We start from the raw sequence: 26,327 nt of genomic DNA on the forward strand, positions 1-26,327 counted from the left end.
AGACCGCTGGAAAGAAAACCTGAATTCCAAATTATAGCTAATCCAGTCTGAAAATGCAGCCAACAACTGTAAAATACCTGAAATCGGGCCGTATACACTAGCGGTCATCTGAATAGGTTTGATTTTTTTTCTATTTATATGTTAAGGTATCTTCTGATGTGTTCGTATTGCAGATCCATACTATTTACTTTTTGGGAGTCCTATACTATGCCAACATTCCCAAGAAAAAACTTGACAGTGTTGCCATATTTTCGGAAAATATCCCAATTATAATAAAAAATGTACAAAAAAGTGTAAAATTTTTGCGATCATCAGACTAGGTTTGAATCAAATAAAATTGAAAAATTGTACTACCCATACACATATTGCGCAATTTTTTGGTTTAGTTTAGTAAAATGGAACATTCTGATAAATCCTACAACAAATTTGACCCGCTTTAGTAGGAACGTGGCTTCAATTCTCAACATGGAAAAGTTAGCAAGAGCATTCAGATAAAATCAAGAAATATTACAACAAAAACGTTTTATAAACTTGCTTTAAATGACTTTTTGATTTCGTTAGATCTCTTATGAGCTTCGAAGATTGTCTGAAAGCAAATACCAAGTGTAGCCATATTATTAGGATCGATAAATTAGATAGGTCATTGAAAATAGTTGGTATTTTAGTTCAAGTTTCATTTTTTAACTATCCTTGCAGTACAAATTTAAGTATTATCATGCACACAAATCCAGCATAGTTGACCACATGTATCATTCATGTTCGAAAATTGGTCTGGAAGAATGTCTCTTCGACGACAACAAAGAAGAAAATTGTAAACCAAATTTAAGTCAAAGGGACATGATATCGCCGACTATTATAGTGCTGTATATTATAATCTAATTTGTCGATCCTAATAATATGGCTACACTTGGTATTTGCTTTCAAACAATTTTCGAAGCTCAGAAGAGATCTAACGAAATCAAAAAGTCATTTAAAGCAAGTTTATAAAACGTTTTTGTTGTAATATTTCTTGATTTTATCTGAAAGTTCTTGCTAACTTTTCCATGTTGAGAATTGAACCCACGTTCCTACTAAAGCGGGTCAAATTTGTTGTAGGATTTATCAGAATGTTCCATTTTACTAAACTAAACCAAAAAATTGCGCAATATTTGCATGGGTAGTACAATTTTTCAATTTTATTTGATTCAAACCTATTCTGATGATCGCAAAAATTTGACACTTTTTTGTACATTTTTTATTATAATTGGGATATTTTCCGAAAATATGGCAACACCGTCAAGTTTTTTCTTGGGAATGTTGGCATAGTATAGGACTCTCAAAAAGTAAATAGTATGGATCTGCAATACGAACACATCAGACGATACCTTAACATATAAAAAGAAAAAAATTCAAACCTATTCAGATGACCGCTAGTGTATGATATACCAAAACTTGGAGCGATATACATATGTATGTATGTACATCTCCCATATTCAAAGTTTCCGAGTCCTATCTCAATTTTTGTGGATGCTAAGAGTGATTATCACAGAAGGACGGGCGACGGTCGGAAATGAATATATCGACGATTTTACACCGGCCAAGAATAAATTCACTTTATAGGGTCGCAAAAAATATTTCATTATTTTATTATTATTTCAATACATATTTTATTAAAAAAAGTTTTTAATTTAGTATTATTTTTTGGCATTTTAATATGTATTTGTTTAAGCATTATTCTAACGCTGATTTACCTGCAACACTTTTTACATTTGGTCACCCTGTAGTTTACACCACAACGATTGATACTGTATTATTTTGTTGCTGTGAATCACTGTTCTTAACGGCCGTGCAGCTGCTGCTGCACATTTGATGAGGTCTTCGCATTGAGAACTTACTCTCTTTCGTAGCTAAACAGTTTCATTCCGCATTTTTGTACACACGACTATGTAGTACAGTCTAGTCGTTTCAGTCCTATACGAGCAGCAGTCCTGTCACCTTGTGTGTTTTGTTAAATTTTTCATCTGTTTGTTTGTGGAGCATTTTGTTTTGTAGGAATATATTCATTTTCGACAGGTAAGTGTACAGTTAAACATTCCGGTTTTTTCAGCTGCTTGCTAATGTTAAGTTTGTATGGTTTTAATTTTATCAAAGAAGCGTGGAGATACATGAATGAGAAACCACATAAATATGTATGTACAATGTACATGTGCGGTTGTTTTGCTAACAGAAAAGAGAGCTGCAGTAAAGCAAACCAAACAACAATGTGAATGAGTGCTTGGCATTTCGAGTGTGCACTTATCATTGATGTCAGGTCATAGATACGACTAAATTTTTATGTACATACATACATACGTTCCCGTTTATTAAAGAGACATTGCTCTTCCATCAATGGGCAACTATTTCCCAGTCTCTTGCTGTAATGCGCATATAGTTTAAAGGGTTGCCATTTTATTATTATACCATAAGTACGAAATGGGAGCAATAATGCCACATTTAAACAATTTAAACACAAATTTAAAAAGAAAGGATGTCTTTTGGTATATTTCCAAAAGAGAAACGTTACCAACATCAACATGTTTGTGATTAGTAAACATGGCGTAAACGGCTCACGCAACGACTATGAAGAACGCAGAAGATCACCGCATGAAAAAACAATTATTCATTGGTGGCACAAAATCCCCCACAAAGATATCCATAAATATATTGGCAATCCCCAGACAGAATAACTCGCACCCAAACTAACCACCTTTTCATTAGCAAAGAGTTTTTAGGATGTCGGATAGATTTCAAAACTATAAGAAACGTCAATAGTGATAATTTCTTAGCTCTTAGTTGAAATAGTGAAGTTGCTGCCCAAAGCGTTTCACCACCAAAGGAATATAAAGCCAACAAGTAAAAAAGCGTTAATTTCGGCCCGGCCGAACTTTTTATACCCTCCACCATAACAAATTCTGAACTAAAACGGAATAATTATTTTCTTTCCTGGCCACAATTTTAGGCGGAGATAGTTTGTGATCACTGATACCTAAATAAGGTACAAAATGTATTCATTCCGTTAGGAACCTTATATGGAGATATATCAAAGTGTGGACCTATGTTTTTGGTGGAGAAGTTTTGTGACCACTGGGAACCTCAAATGTCGAATTGCAGATACTGGGACCAAAAATTGTAGCTAAAATCCAAAAAAACCGAAAATCGGGGAAAAACTATTTTTCTGTGTAAATACCGACAGGTAGATTTATTTCAATGCATGTGTGCTAAGAACCTATTTTTAAACATAACAGCTGTCGGTCATAAATAATGTAACAAAATACTTGAGTTAAGATAAAAAGGGATGCATTTATGTATATAGGCACAGCGTGCATTAGTAAATGTATTTGTACGTGTGTTAATTTTAGATTTAGTTTTGTAGAATATTCGAGACGTCGACGAACAAACATCTAACTCGGCGTTTCATTTCAGTTTTCCTTAGATTTTCTGGCTGCACATAGTGATGAGGCAAGGAGTCAACCTCATAAGGGTCTATACCAAAACATGTTGACAGTTTTTAGTGGTAGTAGTTTGACAGTTCGGTCAAAAATTGTAGCTAAAATCCTCAAAATACCGAAAATCGGGAAGTACGGTTATATGGGGGCTATACCAAAATATGGAGATGTTTTGTGATTACTAGGAACCTCAACTGTCAAATTACAGGTAGTTTGGTCAAAAATTGTAGCTAAAATCCTCAAAATTCCGAAAATCGGGAGGTACCGTTATATGGGGGCTTTGCCAAAACATGGACCTATGTTGACGGTTTTTGGTGGAGCTGTTTTGCGACCACTGGGAACCTCAAATGTTCAATTGCAGGTAGTTTGGTAAAAAAATGTACTTAAAATCCACAAAATATAGAAAATCGGGAGGTACCGTTATATGCGGTTATACCAAAACATTTATCTATGTTGACAGCTTTTGGTGGAGATATTTTGTGATTACTAGGAACCTCAACTGTCAAATTACAAGTATTTCGGTCTACAATTTTAGCTAAAATCCTCAAAATACCGAAAACCGTGAGGTACCGTTATATGGGGGGCTATACCGGCATATGTTGACGGTTTTTAGTGGAGATATTTTGTGACCACTGGGAACCCCAAACGTGAAATTACAGGTAATTCGGTCAAAAAATTTAGCTACAATCCCCAAAATACCGAAAATGGGGGCTATACCAGAAAGTGGTCCGATATAGCCAATCTTCGAACTTGACCTGCCTACGGAAAAATACACTCGGGTTCAAAAATATAGCGCTCTAGCTCAATTATTGCGAACGCTAGAGTGATTATAACTGACGGACATGGCTAGATCGTCTTAGAATTTTATCCTGATCAAGAATATATATACTTCATATGCTCGCAAGTGATTAGTTCGATGTGTTACAAACAGAAAAACAAAGTTAATATACCCTCCACACTATGGTGGAGGGTATAAAAATATATAGTCTAAAAAATTCAATGATAACAGAAAGTTCTCCAACAGCTTGGACACCAAACTTCGCCATCAACGCAGCAGTTGCCTGCAAAGACGCAGCACGGGGAGTCCTGCGATGTACGTCACACCACGAAAAACCCTGGATAAACAATTGTAACGATCCTCTTCAGACTCTATTTCTCCTGACTAATGCTACCAATATATCCGACCGTACTCAGGGCTTGAGGGTGTTCTCATCAGAGGAAAAAAGCCTCAACCAGTTGTAATAATATTTATTTGATAGCAAAGTATATTCAAACATTTCACGAAGGTCATTGCTAGTACAAAGGATACATCCTAAAATTTGGAATCTTAGATGTTCAAGATTCGTCCGATTACCCGCCCAACCATGCCGACAATAACTCTTTCAGCCCATTAAACATTCTAAAGGTCTTCAATTTCGTGGACCTATCTCACAATTGACATTGAATAAATGGCCATCATTTATAGATTAATTCTCAATATTATGAAATTAAATTTTAATTTGATATTTTTGATGGTATTAAGTTTAAGATATAACATGTTTAAAATTATCGTGAACTATACAATATTAACTGTTTATGACAATGTATAAAAAGCTCTATGGCGGCCTCGGTTGATAATATTAAACAAATCGCGGTAAAGGGACCTACAGTTTATCGCCGAGTGCGAACGGCGTGTCTTCGACACCATTTGTAGAGAAGTTGTACATGGCCAGGAAATGTCGCCAACATTACTGTGATAGTTGTTTGTAGTATTTCTTTAAAACCACGAATTTATACTTCACATTCCATATATATTGAAGTCCTGCCACTAAAGATTGAATTTAGTTCTAAATTGACCAATGTATTCGATCAGAGTTGTGAATTAAAGGCTTGATTTTTATCCATTAGCGAAGGGCGATAAATTCTCAATTAAAATCCAATGATAGTATTAAATTGAAAGTAAATTCGGAAGGATGTCTCAATTTAAATTTGCGTTGTAAATAATTGTATGGTTTGACGAGCGTTTGGGCAATTTAAACTTCCCAATATGGTCCATATGTAATATTCAGCAAACGACAAAAAATAATGGATAGCGATTTATTCAATAGAATCGTTTTAAAATAGAAATATATTTATATATATATTTAGCCAATCCGCTTCTTTTTCCAGATATTATTATAAATTTTGTTTTTTGTTAAACATTTTTTACGTATTTTAATAAGTTTTTGTCAGCTCGAGAACCAGAAATCGAATGAATCAATGAAAACTTGCAATTCTATTCAAAACTTTTTTCTGACACTCAAAAACAAATCCAAAGCATTCCTTATTTTAGAAGTATTTTTATACAGAATAAACCTATAATCTGGTAGACGAGAGAAAAATTCAAGATAGAAACTAGTTGTTTCTAGATACATTGCTAATGAGATGCGGCGATACGGGAAAATATGATCTCTTTACAATTAAGCTCTGAAAAAATATGTACTGCAACGAATATCAAAGATGCAAATGGGGCAAACACTGACCACAATACCATGACAACTACAACGGTGGAATCACGCTCACAATCCCTCTAATTTTTATAAATCCAGAAGAGCACCGAAATCCAAAGAGATATATCTACGAGGCCACCACCGAGATAAAAAATGTGAATGAAAAAGTCAAAAATAATAAATCTCCTGGCCCAAACAAAATCCCCACAGAAATATTCAAATACTCAATGGTACACGTCAGATTGGTTAGAACGTCTATTCATTACAATGCCGAAAAAAGGCGATTGAGTGAATGACGAGACTGGAGGGGTATAACAATATTAAATACTATCTTAGCATTTATTGTCCTGGATCGTTTCGCACCAGCAGTAGAACCCAGCATTAGAAAAGAGCAGACCGGATTCAGGAGAAATACATAGATCGTGTATAGATCATATCATTACCCTAAGAATGTAGCAGAGCAGTCGAATTAAATTAACAGCCATTTGTACCTAATCTTTGTCGACTTTGAGACAGCCGTCGACATGATCGATAAAAGTGCTATGTGGGAGCACTTTGGAAATGTTGGTGTTCTCTCCAATATAATACAAATTATGTATATGCAGTGTTAAAATGTTATGTGCAAAGTGTCCTTGACGCTGTAGTGACGAAAACGAAAGCTGAAGCTAGAGATGTTATACAATGACATTTAGAACAACGTCTACACAATCTAGACTAGGCTGGTCATATATGCATAACGTCCCACAGACTTAATGGCACTCGGGAGAAAATAGTTGAGTTAAATCAACGTAAAAAGACAAAATTAATGATAATTAGTACGTTAAAGAACACGTCAGTACTGCTCAATGACATCCCTATCGGAAGAACAATAGACAAACAAGGAGGTGCAGATGCGGATGTTAACAACAGGATAAACAAAGCTCTCCACTCATATGCATGACTATCTAGATTTGACAATCCTCACAAATTTCCAAAAAAAAAAAAACAAACAAACAAAAATACATTTCAACACTATTGTGAGATTTGTCTTGCTATCGGGCCGATACAAATGGATTGGGCATATACTACGGAAAGATGACTCTAAGATGAGCTTACAATGGAATCCCCAAGGAAGATGGAACAGAGGGCGTCGTCCTCAAACAACTTGGAGAAGATCAATGCAAACAGAATTTCAATCAAAGGGAATGACAGGACCCGAAACAAGATGAATGGCCCAAGACGGAACTATATTTCCTAATTTTGTACCCTGCATGTGAACCTTTTAAGTTTGCTTGTAATATCTAGATGCTCCACTTGGGAGCAGGGTTTTATTTTATATTTTTGTAGTATATACTTTGAAAATAACACTGTGACACAAAATGGAACTCAAAGTCTGGGGGGTGGAAAATTTCTTTTGAATATGAAAGCCCATGATGAGTATACTAGGAACCCAAAAGGAAATTTTCGCCATAGGTCAAGTTTCTGAGATATCGCGCGATGAAATTTTTGATTTTTTCCCTACAATACTTGGGAAATTAGCTCCATATCTCTGTTTGGCGTTGTTGTAGCTTCGTTTTGAGGTGACATGTCTTCAGTTGTTGCGTAAGGTCATTACGTCTTAGTATAATTATAACGAAATCCACGAAAGATCATCCACTACAGTCTGCAAGCAACTCTGGTGGATTTCGAACTTGATCTCTGATATTGTAGAAAAACTGAACGACGATAGAAAGAAGAAGGGAGATAGCTATTTCCGTAACGTGGTGGAGAATTTACTCTGATTTTGTCAAGTTGTTCGGTGGCGGGTTGGTACTCTATCATTCGTGACTATGAATAAATTGCCCTAATATAAAGCACATTAGTGAAACAAAAGAAAAAAACTAAAGAGCTCCGCAATCAATAATAAAAGAACAAAAGAAATATCTTGATATCCTGATTTAATTTAAAGAAAAGAGCTATTGTGTAATAAGATATAGTGAAGCTGAAATATTATTCATAAACTTAAGAATTCAACATAAGAAGTCTATACATATAAAAATTGTATAATAATAAAACAAACAAGAAAAAGTAAAAAAAAGTATATATGAAATATAACTGAACATAGAATAAGAAAAATGCAGTGCTTATATTCAACACGTGATGCAATTGCAGCTTAAATCTCCTAAACGACAAACTACAAAACAATAATATAAATTATCTGCAGTCATGAACGAAATCTCACCAAGAGAATACAGTATGCAAAGTTCATATTCGTACACCCCTAAAAAATGAATAAAATCGTTATTAATTCCATATTTTATGTGCAAATAATGAAATATTTGATAGGAATTGCCATAACGAAGAAAGATTTAAGAATAACAAAACAAAGTTTTAATTTATTCCGTCATTTAGGTATAGATGGCGCCTGTGTGGGTGGCAAAATTCGTATTCGTACACCTATAAGCACTATATATTTGGAGTTTTAAAGGATTTTCAAAGCAAAATACCGCAAATTTTTGTTTTAGTCCTCTTTTTGAATCCCTCTGCTATAGAAATATTTAAAAATAACGGTAATTTTATTAAAAATGTTGCATGAATAAAAAGTCGGAGGAATATTTAAAACCCTTAAGAAAATTGTGCTAGATATGATTAGCTATTGCAATTTATTCCCGAATTTTTGACGAAAATAGCTAATAGCAGTCCTTCTGTAACAATATTCGAGGTCTAATATGAAAATAAATGTTGTAAGCGTTTGGAAATGCAAAGAAACGTAATGCGGGTTTAGGTAAAGTAAACACATTTTTGGTTTTTACTTGGTATATATCGCAAGTTTCGTTTTATATTTGACATAAAACGTATTGAAGTTTTAGAATACGGTTTCGAAAATCATTTTATGCCGAAAACTGTGAGAAATTATGAAGAAAAATGAAACTGTACAAGTTTTCATACTGTCTGCGTACGACTGAAATTCTACGTTTACAATGAACGAGGGTTATGGCTGCCGAATTGCGTAAATAATGGTTTTTACTTCTTGAGAATTATATTTTTTAACAAAGGATCCATAATGAGTACAAAAATGTCAAAAGAATGAAGTAAATTGTCCAGGAAGGAGCGTGGGGTAACCTTTTGAAGAAATGCATTATTTCTGGGAAAATTTTCTTCCTTAACATTTTTTTTATTCCTCGTAATTTCCGATATTTCTTGACATAAAATGATTTTCGAACCCGTATTCTAAAACTTCAATACATTTTATGTCAAATATAAAACGAAACGTGCGATATATACCAAGTAAAAACCAAAAATGTGTTTACTTTACCTAAACCCGCATTACGTTTCTTTGCATTTCCAAACGCTTACAACATTTATTTTCATATTAAACCTCGAATATTGTTACAGAAGGACTGCTATTCGCTATTTTCGTCAAAAATTCGGGAATAAATTGCAATAGCTAATCATATCTAGCACAATTTTCTTAAGGGTTTTAAATATTCCTCCGACTTTTTATTCATGCAACATTTTTAATAAAATTACCGTTATTTTTAAATATTTCTATAGCAGAGGGATTCAAAAAGAGGACTAAAACAAAAATTTGCGGTATTTTGTTTTGAAAATCCTTAAAAACTCCAAATATATAGTGCTTATAGGTGTACGAATACGAACTTTGCCACCACACAGGCGCCATCTATACCTAAATGACGGAATAAATTAAAAATTTGTTTTGTTATTCTTAAATCTTTCTTCGTTATGGTAATTCCTATCAATTGTTTCATATTTGCACATAAAATATGGAATTAATAACGGTTTTATACATTTTTTAGGGGTGTACGAATATGAACTTTGCATACTGTATTAAGTGATTACTTCAAAACTAAGAGTACGAAAAGGAGCATAAATAACAAATGCATCAAAAGAAAAAAAAAATGAAATTAAAAGGAAATCAACAATAACAGTTGGGACCGTCAAACCGAGAAAAAAAATATACGTAAACCGTCACGAAAAGTGCAAACCAAAACAAACCAGTGTTCGAAAATAAACACTATGGTATCGTACCGTACCGTTCTGTACCGTACCAAGGTGGATAGGTACACAACGATAGCGTACCGCTCCGGAACACAAACACTAAAAAATATTTTAGTGATACTGTACCGGAACACAACGATAATCGTAGTGTACCGCATGCCGGAGCACTAAAAATCGTAGTGTTCCGACTGCGAAGGACTAAAAATCGTAGTGTTCCGACTGCGGAGGACTAAAAATCGTAGTGTTCCGACTGCGGAGCACTAAAAATTTTAGTGTTCCGACTGCGGAGGACTAAAAATCGTAGTGTTCCGACTGCGGAGCACTAAAAATTTTAGTGTTCCGACTGCCGGATCACTAAAAATCATAGTGCATCACGTGTTGGAACACTAAAATATAATAGAGGTATTATGTTTTCTTAGGAAAATTAAATATTGTTTAAATTTGATCAAATAAAAATGAAGATAAACTGTTACATCCATGTATGTTTAAATTAGTTATACACATTGCGAAATTTGGTCAAAATGATGAAAAAACAATATTTAGTTTTTGTGGAATGAAGCACAAAGATCGTCGTGCCGGAGCACTAAAAATCGTTTTGTACCACGTTTTGAAGCTATAAGGTAATGAACCATACATGAATTTATTATGATTTCTGAGGAAATTAAATATTTTATATACTTACTTACTTAGCTGGCCCATTACAGAACATTTGTTCTATAGGCCGAACTAAGAAGAGATCTCCATTCCTCTCTATTTGTTGCTTTGCTCTCTGGAATACCGCGCCTTGTCATCTCATCATCCACTTGTTTGCGCCATCTATTCCTTGGCCTGCCAATTCTGCGTGCACCGCCATGTGGCATGTATTCATACGCCTTTTTAGTGGGTTCATCATCGCTCATTCTTTTGATATGGCCTAGCCAACGCAATCGCTGCATCTCGATACGTTTAACAATATTGATGTCGTTGTATAGCAGATACAGCTCGTGGTTCATGCGACGTCGATATTCACCGTCAACGCAGATTGGTCCGTAGATCTTTCGAAGAATTTTTCTCTCAAACACACCAAGCACTGCCATGTCTGCTTGCGCAAGTACCCAGGCTTCGGAGCCATACATCAGCACGGGTAGTATCAGTGTTTTGTAGAGCGTTATTTTTGTTTGACGAGATGTGGCTTTGTTTTTAAACTGCTTACTTAATCCAAAGTAGCATCTGTTGGCCAATACAATTCTTCTTTTTATTTCACAACTGATGTCGTTTGTTGTGTTGACGGAGGTGCCGAGGTAGACGAAGTCTTTTACTACCTCAATATTATAGGAACCAACTTCCACAGTCGGTCCGAGCTCAATGGACGCATTGCGCGTCGACACCATCAACTTGGTCTTCTCACCGTTTACCGCCAGACCCACTTTAGCAGATTCTCCTTCGACTTTTATAAAGGTATCAGTTACTTCTTTACTGATCGACCCATGATGTCTATATCATCAGCATAAGCAAGTAACATGTGACTATTGGTGTAGATTGTGCCACTTCTTTTGACGTTTGCCTCTCGTATAACCTTTTCTAGCAGGATGTTGAAGAGGTCACACGAAAGGCTGTCTCCTTGTCTGAAACCTCTTTTGGTACCAAACTCTTCGGAGAGGTTCTTTCCTATTTTAACTGAGGACCTCGTGTCAGTTAAAGTCATTTTACAAAGCCGGATGAGCTTTGCGGGAATACCAAATTCAGACATGGCTTGGAATACCTTTGAGCGCAGCGGACTGTCGAAGGCTGCTTTATAATCGACAAAAAGGTGGTAGGTGTCGATCTGCATCTCTTGGGTCTTCTCCAGGATTTGCCGCAGGGTAAATATCTGGTCAATGGTGGACTTGCCAGGTCTAAAGCCGCATTGGTATGGTCCAATAATCTCGTTGACCATTGGCTTTAGTCGTTCGCACAATATCCCTGACACGATCTTGTAGGCAATAGGGAGTAGACTTATGCCCCTATAGTTAGAGCATACAGTCTTATCTCCCTTCTTGTGGACGGGGCACAGGATACTCAGGTTCCAATCGTCGGGTACTCGTTCTTCCTGCCAGATGGTGCTAACTAGCTGATGAATACACCTTATCAGCGTGTCGCCTCCGGTTTTGAACAGCTCGGCTGGTAAGCCATCGGCCCCTGCTGCCTTATTATTCTTCAGCCGATTTATTGCTGTCTTTACCTCATCTTGGCTGGGCGGTATACATTCAATACCATCTTCTGGGATTGGGACTGTGGTATCTTCGTCGTCTTCGCTGCTATTGGATACCAACAGATTTGAAAAATGTTCTTTCCATATCCTGAGTACACTATCTGTATCAGTTACCAAATTACCTTGCTGGTCTCTACAGGAGGATGTGCCTGTACCAAAGCCATCAGTTTGATGCTTGACTCTTTGGTAGAATTTTCGGACTTCATTCTGGCTCCTGTACATCTCGATTTTTTCACACTCCCGCTTTTCCATCTCTCTCTTTTTCCTGCGGAAAAGACGTTTCTCCTCTCTCCTTTTCTCCCTGTATCTCTCTCGTGCGCTACGCGTTGCTACGGATTGTAAAGTAGCCTTATATGCCGCATTTTTCTCTTCGGTGGCAGCACGACACTCCTCATCATACCATGGATTCCTTGGTGGAGGTCTCTGGTATCCAAGTATGGATTTTGCGGCTGTTTGCATGGAGTGGGCAATGCTTTGCCATTGCGCTGATATGTTATCGGGATGAGGAGGGCTTTGATTAAGCAATTGGGCTAGTTGAGTGAAATATGCTGTGGCTATCTGTTGTGATTGCAGCTTACCGATGTCTAACTTTCGTGTTGTGTCTGTTCGTACTTTGTTTGCTACGTTTAAGCGGGTGCGTACCTTTGCTGCAACAAGGTAGTGGTCCGAATCAATGTTTGCGCCTCGGAACGATCGTACATCCAACACGCTCGATGAATGTCTTCCATCTATCACAACATGATCAATTTGGTTTCTTGTTTTCTGATCTGGAGACAGCCAGGTGCCCTTATGAATATCGAGATGATTAAATCTGGTACTGCTAACTACCATGTTTTTTGCAGCTGCAAAGTCTATCAGTCTCATACCATTGTCAGATGTTTCACTGTGGAGACTGAATTTCCCGACTGTTGGGCCAAAGATATTCTCCTTTCCAATTTTGGCATTAAAATCGCCTAGAATGATTTTAATGTCATGGGCAGGGCAACGGTCATATGTTTCTTCTAAGCGCTCGTAAAATATATCTTTGGTCTGTTCATCCTTTTCTTCAGTGGGAGCATGAGCGCAAATAAAGCTGATGTTGAAGAATTTAGCTTTTATTCGAATTGCAGCAAGTCTTTCATTCACTGGAGTGAAGCTGGATACAAGATGTTTTAGTCTCCGACTAACTACGAATCCACAACCAAACTCATGCTTTACGTCATGGCAGCTATAATACAGTGCGTCACCTTTAGGTGTTGTTGTGACGCCTTTCCCAATCCATCGTATTTCCTGTATGGCAGTAATATCGGTCTTGTACTTTTCAAGTACGTCTGCCAATGCGAAGACTGCACCTTCTCTATAAAGAGTGCGAACATTCCAGGTGCAGATTCGCAGATCATGGTCCTTAAAACGTTTGCGGGGTTCGTCAACTTTAGAGGGGTTTGTTTTTCTTTTCTTTCGTTTTTTCATAGTAAGCGGCACATGTTAGCTCACTACCTTTAACGGGTGTTAAAGGCAGTTCCCCAGGTGACACCACGGGGAGGTCAGTGTCCACTTGGGATGAAAGAGGGACCAAGATAAATCCTGGGCTTTGCCATGTTAAAACCGGTCAGGACCGTTCCTTGGTATCTTCCATCCCCTACGTCATATTTTATATACATTTTTTAATAAATAAAAATTAAAAGAAAATGTGAAAAGCATCATATGTATTTATTTATTATTTAATAAATTACTTATTAAATTATTATTTAATAAATAAAAAATAGAAGAAAATGTGTAAAACATCTGATTTGATTTTTAGACAGTGGAGCACTAAAAATCGTAGTGTTCCTACTGCCGGAACACTAAACATTTTAGTGTTCCGACTGCCGGATCACTAAAAAGCGTAGTGCACCACGTGTTGGAACACTAAAAAATAACAAAGGAATTATGTTTTCTTAGGAAAATGAAATATTTGGTTAAATTTGATTAATAAAAATTATGATAAAATGTTACATCCATGTATGTATGGTTTGGTTTTTGGACAATGGAGCACTAAAAATCGTAGTGTTCCGACTGCCGGATCCCTAAAAATCGTAGTGTTCCGATTGCCGGATCTCTAAAAATCGAATCAATGGAACAATAAAATCGTAGATTTCGGCTGCGGAGTGCCAAAAATCGTAGTGTTCCGGCAGGCGGAACACTACGATTGTTAGGCAGTCGGAACACTACAATTTTTAGTACTCCGCAGCCGAAAACTACGATTTTATTGTTCCATTGTTTCGATTTTTAGAGATCCGGCAGTCGGAACATTACGATTTTTAGTGATCCGGCAGTCGGAACACTACGATTTTTAGTACTCCGCAGCCGAGCACTACGATTTTTATTGTTCCATTGTTTCGATTTTTAGTGATCCGGCAGTCGGAACACTACGATTTTTAGTACTCCGCAATTTGTACAATTGTAATGGGCCATTGTACAACAACCGAATCAATGTTTTTCATATTTTCTACTTAAGTTCCCAACGTTATTAATTAATATGTATACATACATGGATTTAAGAGATGTATCTGAGTTTCTATGTCTTAACTTGTACTTATCTCAAAAATTATAAATATTTAATTTTCCTCGCAAGTCATAATAAACTCGTGTGTGGTACATTAGCATTACGTTTTTTTAGTGTTCCGACATGTGGTACACAACGATTTTTTAGTGCTCCGACTGCGGAGCACTACCATTTTTAGTGTTCCGACTGCGGAGCACTACGATTTTTAGTGCTCCGACTGCGGAGCACTACGATTTTTAGTGCTCCGACTGCGGAGCACTACGATTTTTAGTGTTCCGACTGCGGTACCCAACGTTTTTAGTGTACCAAAATGTGGTACACTACGTTTATCGTTGTGCTCCGGAACAGTATCACTAAAATATTTTTTAGTGTTTGTGTTCCGGAACACTAACGCTAAAAATATTTTAGTGATACTGTACTCGGAGCGGTACACTACGTTAGTGTACTGTTTATTTTCGAACTCTGAAACAAACCTAATGAAGATATAATGCATATCAATAACATAAGTAAACACTGTGTGAAGAAGTAAATAAAACGAAGAAAATATGCATAAAATGAAGGAAAAGAACAAAACCTTAACGGCAAGAAGGAGATAAGACGGACAAGCTGGTCACAACAAAATAAAAAGAAAATAGAAATAAAATAAAATGGTCCAAAACAAAGCAAGGAAAAACTAAGAAAAAAAATAGAAAGAAACAAAGAAAAAGAAACAAACAAAAAAAAAAAAAAAAGAAAATACAAATAAAAACAAAAAAAAACAAAGAAAAATGTATATAAATCATTCCTAGAACAGCAAAAAGTATAAAAATTTATGTAGTTGCAAAATAAATAAATATCTAATTTAGAAATTTTGTAATACTAATGGCAGTAAAAAGTAAATAAAAAATAAATGGAAGAAAAAAAATAAGAAAAAAATACAAATACTATATGAATTATAATAAAATATATATTTTATGAATTATATAAACTGTACATATACATATTTTTATAAGAATAAATTGTAAGTATGTAGTTTTAAAATAAGAAATAAAATAAGATAATGGATATCAAAATATTCTTTATTTTTTTGTGTTACTATAAAAAGATGGTAGAGTAGATTCTCTGAAATGATGTAGGGTGTTGCAACTGAGGTAAGTTGGAATATGTTGGGAGGTAGGAGCAGGAATAGACATGTGGATAGTTGAACTGAAATAAATGTACAGATTTTAACACAGATTATGGGCGTTTCTTCGAAAACTTGGAGCCATTAAGAAACGCATTGGCTGTATACATATAAAGTTACAGAAGGGGTGGGCGGCTCAATCTGTACAGACGGACGGAAATTGCAGACAAATGGACAGTTTTTGTATGTTGATTATGGTTTTTGGTTATTTTATGTACCTGACAAGTATTCGCAATTTATATATTTTTTTTTTTGACACGAAATATTTATGTGTATGGTCAGGGTGTTCAACTGTGGAAAGAATCTACCCAAATTCCGACGAGTAGCCGGTTGGAGCCACCGTGTCATAACCATCATTGGACACCCAAAAGAATCCATAACACAGTGAAATCGATTGGCGAATCTTTTTGTAGAACATTACATTCTTCTAACTCAATGCCTTTCATGTCCTTTTCGTCCTTTATTTCTTGAACCGTAGTGAAAGTACCACAAGATGAAATTTTTCAGCATCCAAATGTTCTACAAAAATGTTGCTCAGAAGATTTTAGGTACGGTTACCTTTGACAACTAATCGATTTTGTCCCGTTTTCATTGTCCTTTTTGACATTTAATCGGTGTTGGTTCAGAAATAAACTATGTTTTGTTTTTCTGTATATTCGTCATTGGGTATTTATTGGTATGTACACATAACTATTGGTTATTGCTTATGTAGACATCTGGGGTGCTTCTGAAATATTTACCACAAATAGCTATGGTAATGATGAACACGTTAATAACAAATTTTCTTGGAGGATAGATCCGGTTATCTCAATTTTGGAACCGGATATTCCGACATTAAAACCGATTTTTGAACCGGTTTTAAGTAACCGATTAAACTTATATGTATACCGTTAAACAGCTTATAGAGTTGTCAATCAAATTAAATTAATTCGCTTCTGAAAACTTTGTTAGTTGCAATTCTAGGACAAAAAAACCGTTTTCTTAAACCGTTTTTAAGGAAAAATATCAATACGCGCAAATTTGGAGATCAAAGGCTGGGGGGCGAACAATTCTTTTTGGCGATGAAAGTCGATAAAGGTAATATTACGAACCCGGAAGGGCAGTTATGCCGTAGGTCAAACTTCTGAGTTATAGCGAAATGAATTCTTTCTTGACAAACTATACATACCTACATGACAAAAACCCTAACGAAATTTGATCGCGCCATAACTCAGAAGTTTGACCTACGGCATAACTGCCCTTCCGGGTTCGTAATATTACCTTTATCGACTTTCATCGCCAAAAAGAATTGTTCGCCCCCCAGCCTTTGATCTCCAAATTTGCGCGTATTGATATTTTTCCTTAAAAACGGTTTAAGAAAACGGTTTTTTTGTCCTAGAATTGCAACTAACAAAGTTTTCAGAAGCGAATTAATTTAATTTGATTGACAACTCTATAAGCTGTTTAACGGTATACATATAAGTTTAATCGGTTACTTAAAACCGGTTCAAAAATCGGTTTTAATGTCGGAATATCCGGTTCCAAAATTGAGATAACCGGATCTATCCTCCAAGAAAATTTGTTATTAACGTGTTCATCATTACCATAGCTATTTGTGGTAAATATTTCAGAAGCACCCCAGATGTCTACATAAGCAATAACCAATAGTTATGTGTACATACCAATAAATACCCAATGACGAATATACAGAAAAACAAAACATAGTTTATTTCTGAACCAACACCGATTAATTGTCAAAAAGGACAATGAAAACGGGACAAAATCGATTAGTTGTCAAAGGTAACCGTACCTAAAATCTTCTGAGCAACATTTTTGTAGAACATTTGGATGCTGAAAAATTTCATCTTGTGGTACTTTCACTACGGTTCAAGAAATAAAGGACGAAAAGGACATGAAAGGCATTGAGTTAGAAGAATGTAATGTTCTACAAAAAGATTCGCCAATCGATTTCACTGAAGACATGTCACCTCAAAACGAAGCTACAACAGCGCCAAACAGAGATATGGAGCTAATTTCCCAAGTATTGTAGGGAAAAAATCAAAAATTTCATCGCGCGATATCTCAGAAACTTGACCTATGGCGAAAATTTCCTTTTGGGTTCCTAGTATACTCATCAAGGGCTTTCATATTCAAAAGAAATTTTCCACCCCCCAAAAATGCTGCTGCACAGTGTAATAAACAAAAATGAACTAATAAATGAAAAACTGAATTAGTTTCCTTTCTGTTAAGAATCGAACTTAAACACGAGTTTTCGTTATCAGGACAATATTCCGCACATGGTACTGGCGTGGTATTTTTTTGGTTTTACCCCTAATGTACACATTTTATTGGAAAAACAGACCCAACAGACCATAATTGTAGTATAATATTCTTCCAAACATTTCACAGGGATCCACCCATTCGCCAAAAAAATGTATGCCAAAATTTTGTTACAACATCTGGCAACTCTGACAGCTATCACATGGACCTTTTTAAAAATATATTATTTTTGTTTCATTCGAACGCGATCTTAAAAATAGCTTCAGAAGTCGGAACATTTGACTAATACTTTTTTTGTGAGTACAACCTACAGTGGTGACCAGCTAATTAGGGGACAATAAATTCAGCTTAACAGATTACTCGTAGACTTTGATGAAAAAAATTTTGCCTATAAGTTATTTGTATAAGCAGTATCGAGTAATGTCAAAACATACTGAGATTCCCCATATGTGGGGGAAGTACAACCCACTTTTCTAAAAATGGTCCATTTTAGCCTGGCCAGCTAATTAGGGACATTAGTAGTAAAATAAACTTTGTAGTGTACTGAACTGATTCCATGCTTTACCCCCGCCAAAGGTCCTTTAAGGGGCCGAAGTATTACTATAATCCCTAACAATGTGCTTTAGGCCTTATTTTCCGGAAGGCCTAAAGCACATTATTAGGGATTAAAGTAATACTTCGGCCTTTTAAGGAGCTTTCGGCATGAAGCATGAAATCTTCACATTTTTAAATGAATCCTAACTAGCTGGCGGCCACTGTATTAGAGTTGGGCAATCTAGTTCACTGGAAGGTTCGATCTTTCTCGTTCCTTTTAACAAAAATAACTAGTTCCTTAATGTCGTTCCTTCGTTCCATATAGTTCCTTCTTTCATTTAACGCTCTAACTCAATCGTCTCTTGGTTAAATCCCTCCTTTTGTTCAATCGTACGTTCACATGCCATTTTGTGTAAAGTTCCGTCGTTCTTTTCATTTTAAATGAATGAAAACACTTTTATACATTATTTTTTAATTTACATACAAAATTTATGCGCCTTCTTACCCCCAGTTTTTGTAAAAATTTGTATTCTTCTCACACGAATTGTCAAATTTTGTAGATCGATTTATTCGCCTTAGCGCAAATGTAGAGCGCTGATTTTTAAATGAGGAATTCTTAACTATATTTGGAACTCATCTACGAAAAATAAAATCTGTATGTCATCTGTGGGCTGAGCTATGGATGCCTAAATTATTACGAAAATAGACGAACGAACAAAAATAAGTTACAAAAACTGGGGGTTAATGTACGAATTTTCGTTTCATTACAAAAGGAATAACATAAAAGATATGTGAAGCAATTTATGATCTCTTAAAACCCCTTAAATATTGTCATTTTTTGTCATTTTAAGTTTGAAAGGTTTGCATTTTTTACGAGAACGCGCTCTTTACTTTTAGTTGAAAATCTTTTGTATTTCCCTCCATGTCGATTGTTAAACGCACACCCTTTCACATACACAAACACACGCATTGGCAATAACAAACAAAACAAAATTACAATAACCACGACAAGAACGTATGATTCTGTTGAACAAAAAGAGCGAGATGAGCGAATAAAACAAGATGAACAAAAGGAACGAGATAAACGAAGGAACTATATAAACGAACGAATCGGATATCGTTCCGATCGTTCCAGTGTCGGAATAGTTCCAATGAACTAGTTCGTTCCGGTACTACACAACTCTACACTGTATGTATTAAGTGCAAGTAAATATATTCAATATATCGCGAAACTAATACGTATAGCAAAATATGATAGTGGATTTTGAAGGAGGAGGTAATAGCTTAATTTTCATTAAAAAGTAGTGTTTTAGCGTGTATTTTCTTAGTGTATTTTGTAATGCCAATTAAATTTGACCTAAGGTTTAAATTTGATGCCCACCAGTGCCCACCTCGGGAATAATTTTCCAAAGTAGGTCATGGGTTGAAGATTATTCAGTACTGAAATCAGCTGCCATCTAGTGCCAGACTATAAATGGTGGGTCGCTGACTAAAGCTGCCTAAGAATAGGGTCTCTATGGATATATTAGCGCATAATTCTGTTATCTGACATTAACATAATTGGCATCAGTGGCAAAATGATGAAATATTCTTTCAAATTTGTCTTATGTTCTCAGTACGTGCCTTCGCTATACAAATTTTCACACAAAAATGTTGTTTTTTTTTTTAAATCCGCTAAATTGGTTGGATTTTATGTTATTTTTGAGATTGTTTTGTTTCCCCAAGCCTATTTATGGATCATAAGATCAGAAAATGAGATCATATTCCAGCTTTTTAATCGTGCAGATGGATCAAAAAAGGCTCGAATTTGATTAAAATTTTCAACGAACACAATTACAAAATGCGTATGTATTTGGTGCCGAGGGCTGCAGACCATAACCATTTGTTTCATCGTAATATTACATACATATTTATCATTTTATATTGTATAACTTTATTTCCTATATCATAAAAAGTAAAAGTGGTTTGTGCGGGACCGATTACTTTTATTTATATGGAATAAACGTAATTTTAGTCATTAATAGGCAAAGGTCATTCGTTTATGCAACATTTTTGAGATTTTTTTTTTTCATTTAAAAAAAAAAAAAAAAACTTTTTTTCTAAGTAGTTTGTGCGGAACATTTTTTATAATAAAATGGAATGAATGTTATTTTGGGAATAATAGGCAAAACTTCATCCATTCTCATTACAGGAAATCAATTTTAAGAAAAAATTTATACGGAATTACCTGTTATTTCCCATTCGAATTTCCCAGAGGTCGCCAAAGTTCTTTTCAAAAATTGTCTACTTAGTTCTATACATTTTTTGGCCAAACTGCTATAATTTGACATTTGAGGTTCCCAGAGGTCACAAAATTTCCCCACCAAATATTGTCAACGCGGGTCTATGTTTTGGTATAGCCTCCATATAACAGTACCTCCCGATTTTAGTTATTTTCAGCATTTTAGCTAAATTATTAGGTTCCCTGTGGTCACAAAATGTCTTCTCCACAAATTGACAACACCTAGCAAAAATTTGGATTCGTTAGTCATTATGTAACTCATAACAAACTAAAGTAAGAAGGTAAAATTGCTTACTTCACTACCTACTAAGTAATGTGTACCAAAGCGTGTGTGTCCGACTATAAATCCGCGAGTTTTTTTGTTAACAATATAAACCCGTACGGAATGGATTAAAGTCGGACGGGGTCGACTTCATGATACCCTACACCATAGTGAATACGTAAAATATGTATATGGGAGCCATAAGTTAATCTGAACCGATTTCGATATAATATGGCACACTTTTTTCTTGACAACATTCCGTCACACATTTTAAATTTCATTACTTCTAGACCAAGTCGCACATTCCAAATTTCATCGAATTCGGACATATATAGCGTGTTTGGTGCAGCAAATACGTGAAATCGGCCGAAAATATATATGGGAAATACATATGTATATCCAAATCGGAACCGATTTCGATATAATTTAAGAAATTTATTTCTTGACCAAATGTATTCACACATATCAAATTTCATCGAAATCGGACATATGCAGCGTGTTTGGTTCTGCAAATAAGTGAAATCGGCCGAAAAAATATATATGGGAGCTCTATGTAAATCTGCACCGATGTAGGGTTATGACTTTTTGAAATTTTTTCTCAAAAATTATTTCCTGTAGTGAGAATGAATGAAAATGAACTTCGTCCTATAAATGACTAAAATATCATTCATTCCATTTTATTAAAAAAGGTTCCACACAAATCACTTTGAATTTTTTTTTTTCAAAAAAATCTATGAAATTAAAAAAAAAAAAATCAAAAAATTATTTTCTGTTGTAGGAATGAATGGTCTTTGCCTATAAATGACTAAAATAACTTGTATTCCATTCGAATTTTAAAAAAGGCCCCGCACATACAACTTTTGATTTTTATGATATATGAAATAAAGTTATATATAATATTAAATGATATGTATGTTAAAATACGATGATAAAACGGTTATGTCATTTTATTATTTATTATTTTGTGTGCCCCCATTCCTTGTTTTTAGTGAAATATCTGCTTATAGTATCTTCAAAAAATAGTCAAAAGTTCTGAAAAATAAAAACTTTAAAAGCTTTTTGTGCGGAAGCTTTTTTTATTGATTTACTTTAAAATTAAGATTTTATGCAATCTTAGGTAAAAACTCATCAAAATATCATACAGGGATACGAGGTTGTAAAAAATGCATAACCCTAATATACAGCGTGAAGCAAATAAGTGAAACCGGCTCATTATCACACCGAAATGGATGAAATTTAATGTTTAGTCTTCGTTGTGGGTATAAAACTTTCCACCATAAATGTGTCGGTTTGGTTTCCACGTTTTGGTTTCGGATCAGAAAACTTTTCCGCCATAATTATGAACATTGGTATTTTCCTAATAAATATTATATATGAACTGGGTGCGTCTCACAAAAACTAATTTCTTTTTCTTTATTCTTTTCAGAATAAACATAAAAAATGACAGGATCCTATAACTGTCGTTTATGTCGAACATCATGTAACGACAGTATACGTCTTCGTGATTCGACTGGAGATACTAATGAGGTTTATGCAATTACTGTCAAATTCTTTATACCAAAGGTAATTTGAACGAAATTTGGCAAATTATTTTCATCCATTAATTAAACAAAATTAATTTTTAGTTTTTGGATGTAGAAAATGATTGCACAAATTCAATTCCTGTCTTGTGTATGCAATGTTGGCATCACATTTCCAGTTTCAATAATTTCCAACAGACTGTATTTCTCATACAGACTAATCTGCAAACGGCAGCAGCAACAATAGTTGTAGCTGAAAGTAATGTTCCTGCTTCAAAGAATTCAGAAAGCTCGTCCGTTTCTGCGGGTTCCCCTGCTCTACTCAGCCTGGAGCCAGAAACCATTTCAATATCCGATGATGAAGATGAAAACGACGAAGAAAGTAACAATATTTCGGAAACTGAAACTGGCAATCATAATTTATTTGTTACAGATTGTGAAATAAATTTTGAAGCTGGTCCATATACAATGACATCGGCAACATTGCCTGAGGTAATAATAAATGACAAATGTGACAACAGAGCATCTTCTGCGAATGAACAAAATACCGAAGATAATGCACAATTCATTTCCAATGACGTATCACATTGCAATGAATATTGGGATATTGAAACTCTAAGTGATTCCGATGAATCAATTGGCATTTTACAAGAACGGACACCATCTCAAAATTCTGCTGATTGTACGATGCCATCGACAAGTGCGACAAGTACTGCCGAAAATATCAGAAGAAAATTGCAGTCATGTAGAAAGGATAAGATTACGTCGCAACAAATTGATGAAACTATCGCCAAATGGATTCCTGTAATAAAATGTAGATTATGTCCCAGAAAGTATAAAACATTTACCGAACTGAGGAAACATTTCTCTGCCGTTCACCCAAGTGATGTATGCTATGTTAAATGTTGTGAGGGCAAGTTTAGATACCGTTACCGTCTAGAAGAGCACGTTCTCCTTCATTTGAATCCCTATGCGTTTACCTGTGAACATTGTAATAAACCTTTATTGTCCAGATCTTCCCTGTATATACATCGGCAAATATGTCGACTCGAAGAAAAGTAAAATAAACAATTGAGCCGCCCAGTGCACACGTCGATTAACTCCATAAAACGAAATGTTGAGAAAAGCGATGCTGAAATGTGTGCTTGTCATTGTATGTCTGTATATTTGCATTGTTTATTTATAATTTAAAGGTGCTAATCTTTATTAAATTTAAGATATTTCAAAAAATTGGAGTTAATCGATGTGTGCACTGAACGACTCAATTGTTAACATGGCAGAGAAGTGGCATATTTTTGTAATAATAGCTTTGTCCTTGTACTTGTTAAATGTTCATTAACACGGTTGCTCAGTAATGTTTAGCAACTTTTAAATTATACAATTGTCAAAATTTAAGAAAAATTCGAAATACTCGTATTGAGTACTCGGACAAATTATTATCTGTGTCTGTTTATATTACATGTAGGTTTAAAAGGTTATTTTATATATTAAGTAGGATGTAATTCTATTGTAAAATATATAATAAGTCAAATTTTATAAAAAGAAAAATAAAATTCATAAGATGAATGAATGTATGTTGTTTTTATCATTCGATAGATGTTTCTACAACTTTTGAATAGGTGGATGCCGGTGACCCGATTGTCCTAGGGTCCGGAGTCGGAGTCTAGCAAATTTTGATAGAAAACTATGAGAGAATATACATATTTGTCCTATACCAATCATAATATTTCGACAAAATGTAACGATCAAAATTGTAATCTAAATCAAGGCAACACCATAGACCGATCGTCACGAAATCTTGTGAAAAGGACCAAAAACATATTTTTATCCGACCATCCATATTTTTTAAGGACCATCAGACCAATAAAACTTGTATTTTTTATTTTTCATACCAATAAAACGAGGATTTTTAAAGAATATTTTTTTCAACGACTATCAGACCAATAGAACGGGGATTTTTAAAGAATATTTGTTCAAGAACCTTCGGACCAACAAATCATGGATTTTTAAATAATATTTTTTCAAGGACCATATGAATCGTGGATTTTTAATGAACACTTTTTCAAGGACTATCAAACCAATAAAACGTGGATTTTTAAAGAATATTTTTTCAAGGACCATCGGACCAACAAAACGTGGATTTTTAACGAATATTTTTTCATGGAACATCAGACCAACAAAAAGTGGAGTTTTGAAGAATAATTTTTCAAGGGCCATCATACCAACAAAACGTGGTTTTTTGAAGAATATTTTTTCACGGACCATCATACCAACAAAACGTGGATTTTTAAATAATATCTTTTCAAGGATACCGGTATACCAATCTTCATATATCGACAAAATGTAACGATCAAAATAGTAATCTATATGAAGGAAACACCATAGACCGATCGTAACGAAATCTTGTATGGAGGTCGGGTTCCGATAATAATGTGTATATTATACATACACAGTAACAGGTGATGATCGTAAAGTATTTATAAGATGAAAAGGACCAAAAACATATTTTTATCTGACCATTCATATTTTTCCAGGACCACCAGACCAATAGAACTTGGATTTTTTGAAGGAACATCAGACCAATAAATCGTGGATTTTTAGAGAATATCAGGCCAATAAATCGTGGATTTTTAAAGAATATTTTTCAAGGACCATCAGACCAATAAATCGTGGACTTCTAAAGAATATTTTTTCAAGGACCATCAGACCAATAAATCGTGGATTTCTAAAGAATATTTTTTCAAGGACCATCAGACCAATAAGCCTTGGATTTTTAAAGAATATTTTTTCAAGGACTATCAGACATGTAAGTCCAATAAGAATATTTTTTCAATGACCATCAACCCAATAAATAGTGGATTTTTAAAGAATATTTTTTTAAGGGCCATCAAACCAATAAATAGTGGATTTTTTAAGAATATTTTTTCAAGAACCATCAGACCAATAAATCGTGGATTTTTACAGAATATTTTTTCAAGGACCATCTGACATGTAAGTCTTGGGTTGTTAAAGAATACTTTTCAAGGACCATCAGACCAATAAATCGTGGATTTTTAAAGATTTTTTTTTCAAGGACAATCAGACCAATAAATCTTGGATTTTTAAAGAATTTTTTTGTCGAGGACAATCAGACCAATAAATCTTGGATTTTTAAAGAATATTTTTTCAAGGACCATCAGTCCAATAAGCCGTGGATTTTTAAAAAATATTTTTTCAAGGACCATCAAACCAATAAATAGTGGATTTTGCAAGAATATTTTTTCAAGGACCATCAAACCAATAAATAGTGGATTTTTAAAAAATATTTTTTCAAGAACCATCAGACCAATAAATCGTGGATTTTTAAAGAATATTTTTCAAGGACCATCTGACATGTAAGTCGTAGATTGTTAAAGAATATTTTTCAAGGACCATCAGACCAATAAATCGTGGATTTTTAAAGAATATTTTTTCAAGGACCATCAGACCAATAAATCGTGGATTTTTAAAGAATATGTTTTCAAAGACCATCAGACCAATAAATCGTGGATTTTTAAAGAATATTTTTTCAAGAACGGACACCATCTCAAAATTCTGCTGATTGTACGATGCCATCGACAAGTGCGACAAGTACTGCCGAAAATATCAGAAGAAAATTGCAGTCAT

At 34.8% G+C, this 26,327-nt stretch overlaps 1 protein-coding gene across 2 annotated transcripts; it reads left to right on the plus strand.

The window, feature by feature from the left end:
• The first annotated feature begins 1,937 nt into the window (after positions 1 to 1,937).
• On the plus strand, positions 1,938 to 24,248 carry LOC141399773 (uncharacterized). 2 transcript variants are annotated; one of them, XM_073979054.1, is made up of 3 exons: positions 1,938 to 2,052; positions 22,589 to 22,725; positions 22,788 to 24,248. In XM_073979054.1, exons 2-3 carry the CDS (start codon positions 22,603 to 22,605, stop codon positions 23,742 to 23,744), a joined length of 1,080 nt encoding a protein of 359 aa, XP_073835155.1. In that variant the 5' UTR covers positions 1,938 to 2,052; positions 22,589 to 22,602; the 3' UTR covers positions 23,745 to 24,248. The 2 variants fall into 2 exon arrangements, with proteins under 2 accessions (XP_073835155.1, XP_073835156.1); XM_073979055.1 differs by having other exon boundaries at positions 1,960 to 2,052; positions 22,801 to 24,103.
• Positions 24,249 to 26,327: the final 2,079 nt, after the last annotated feature.

This window comes from Musca autumnalis, unplaced genomic scaffold (genome assembly GCF_047663935.1).
Source record: "Musca autumnalis isolate F117 unplaced genomic scaffold, ASM4766393v1 scaffold_3, whole genome shotgun sequence".
Taxonomy (NCBI): Eukaryota; Metazoa; Arthropoda; class Insecta; order Diptera; family Muscidae; genus Musca; species Musca autumnalis.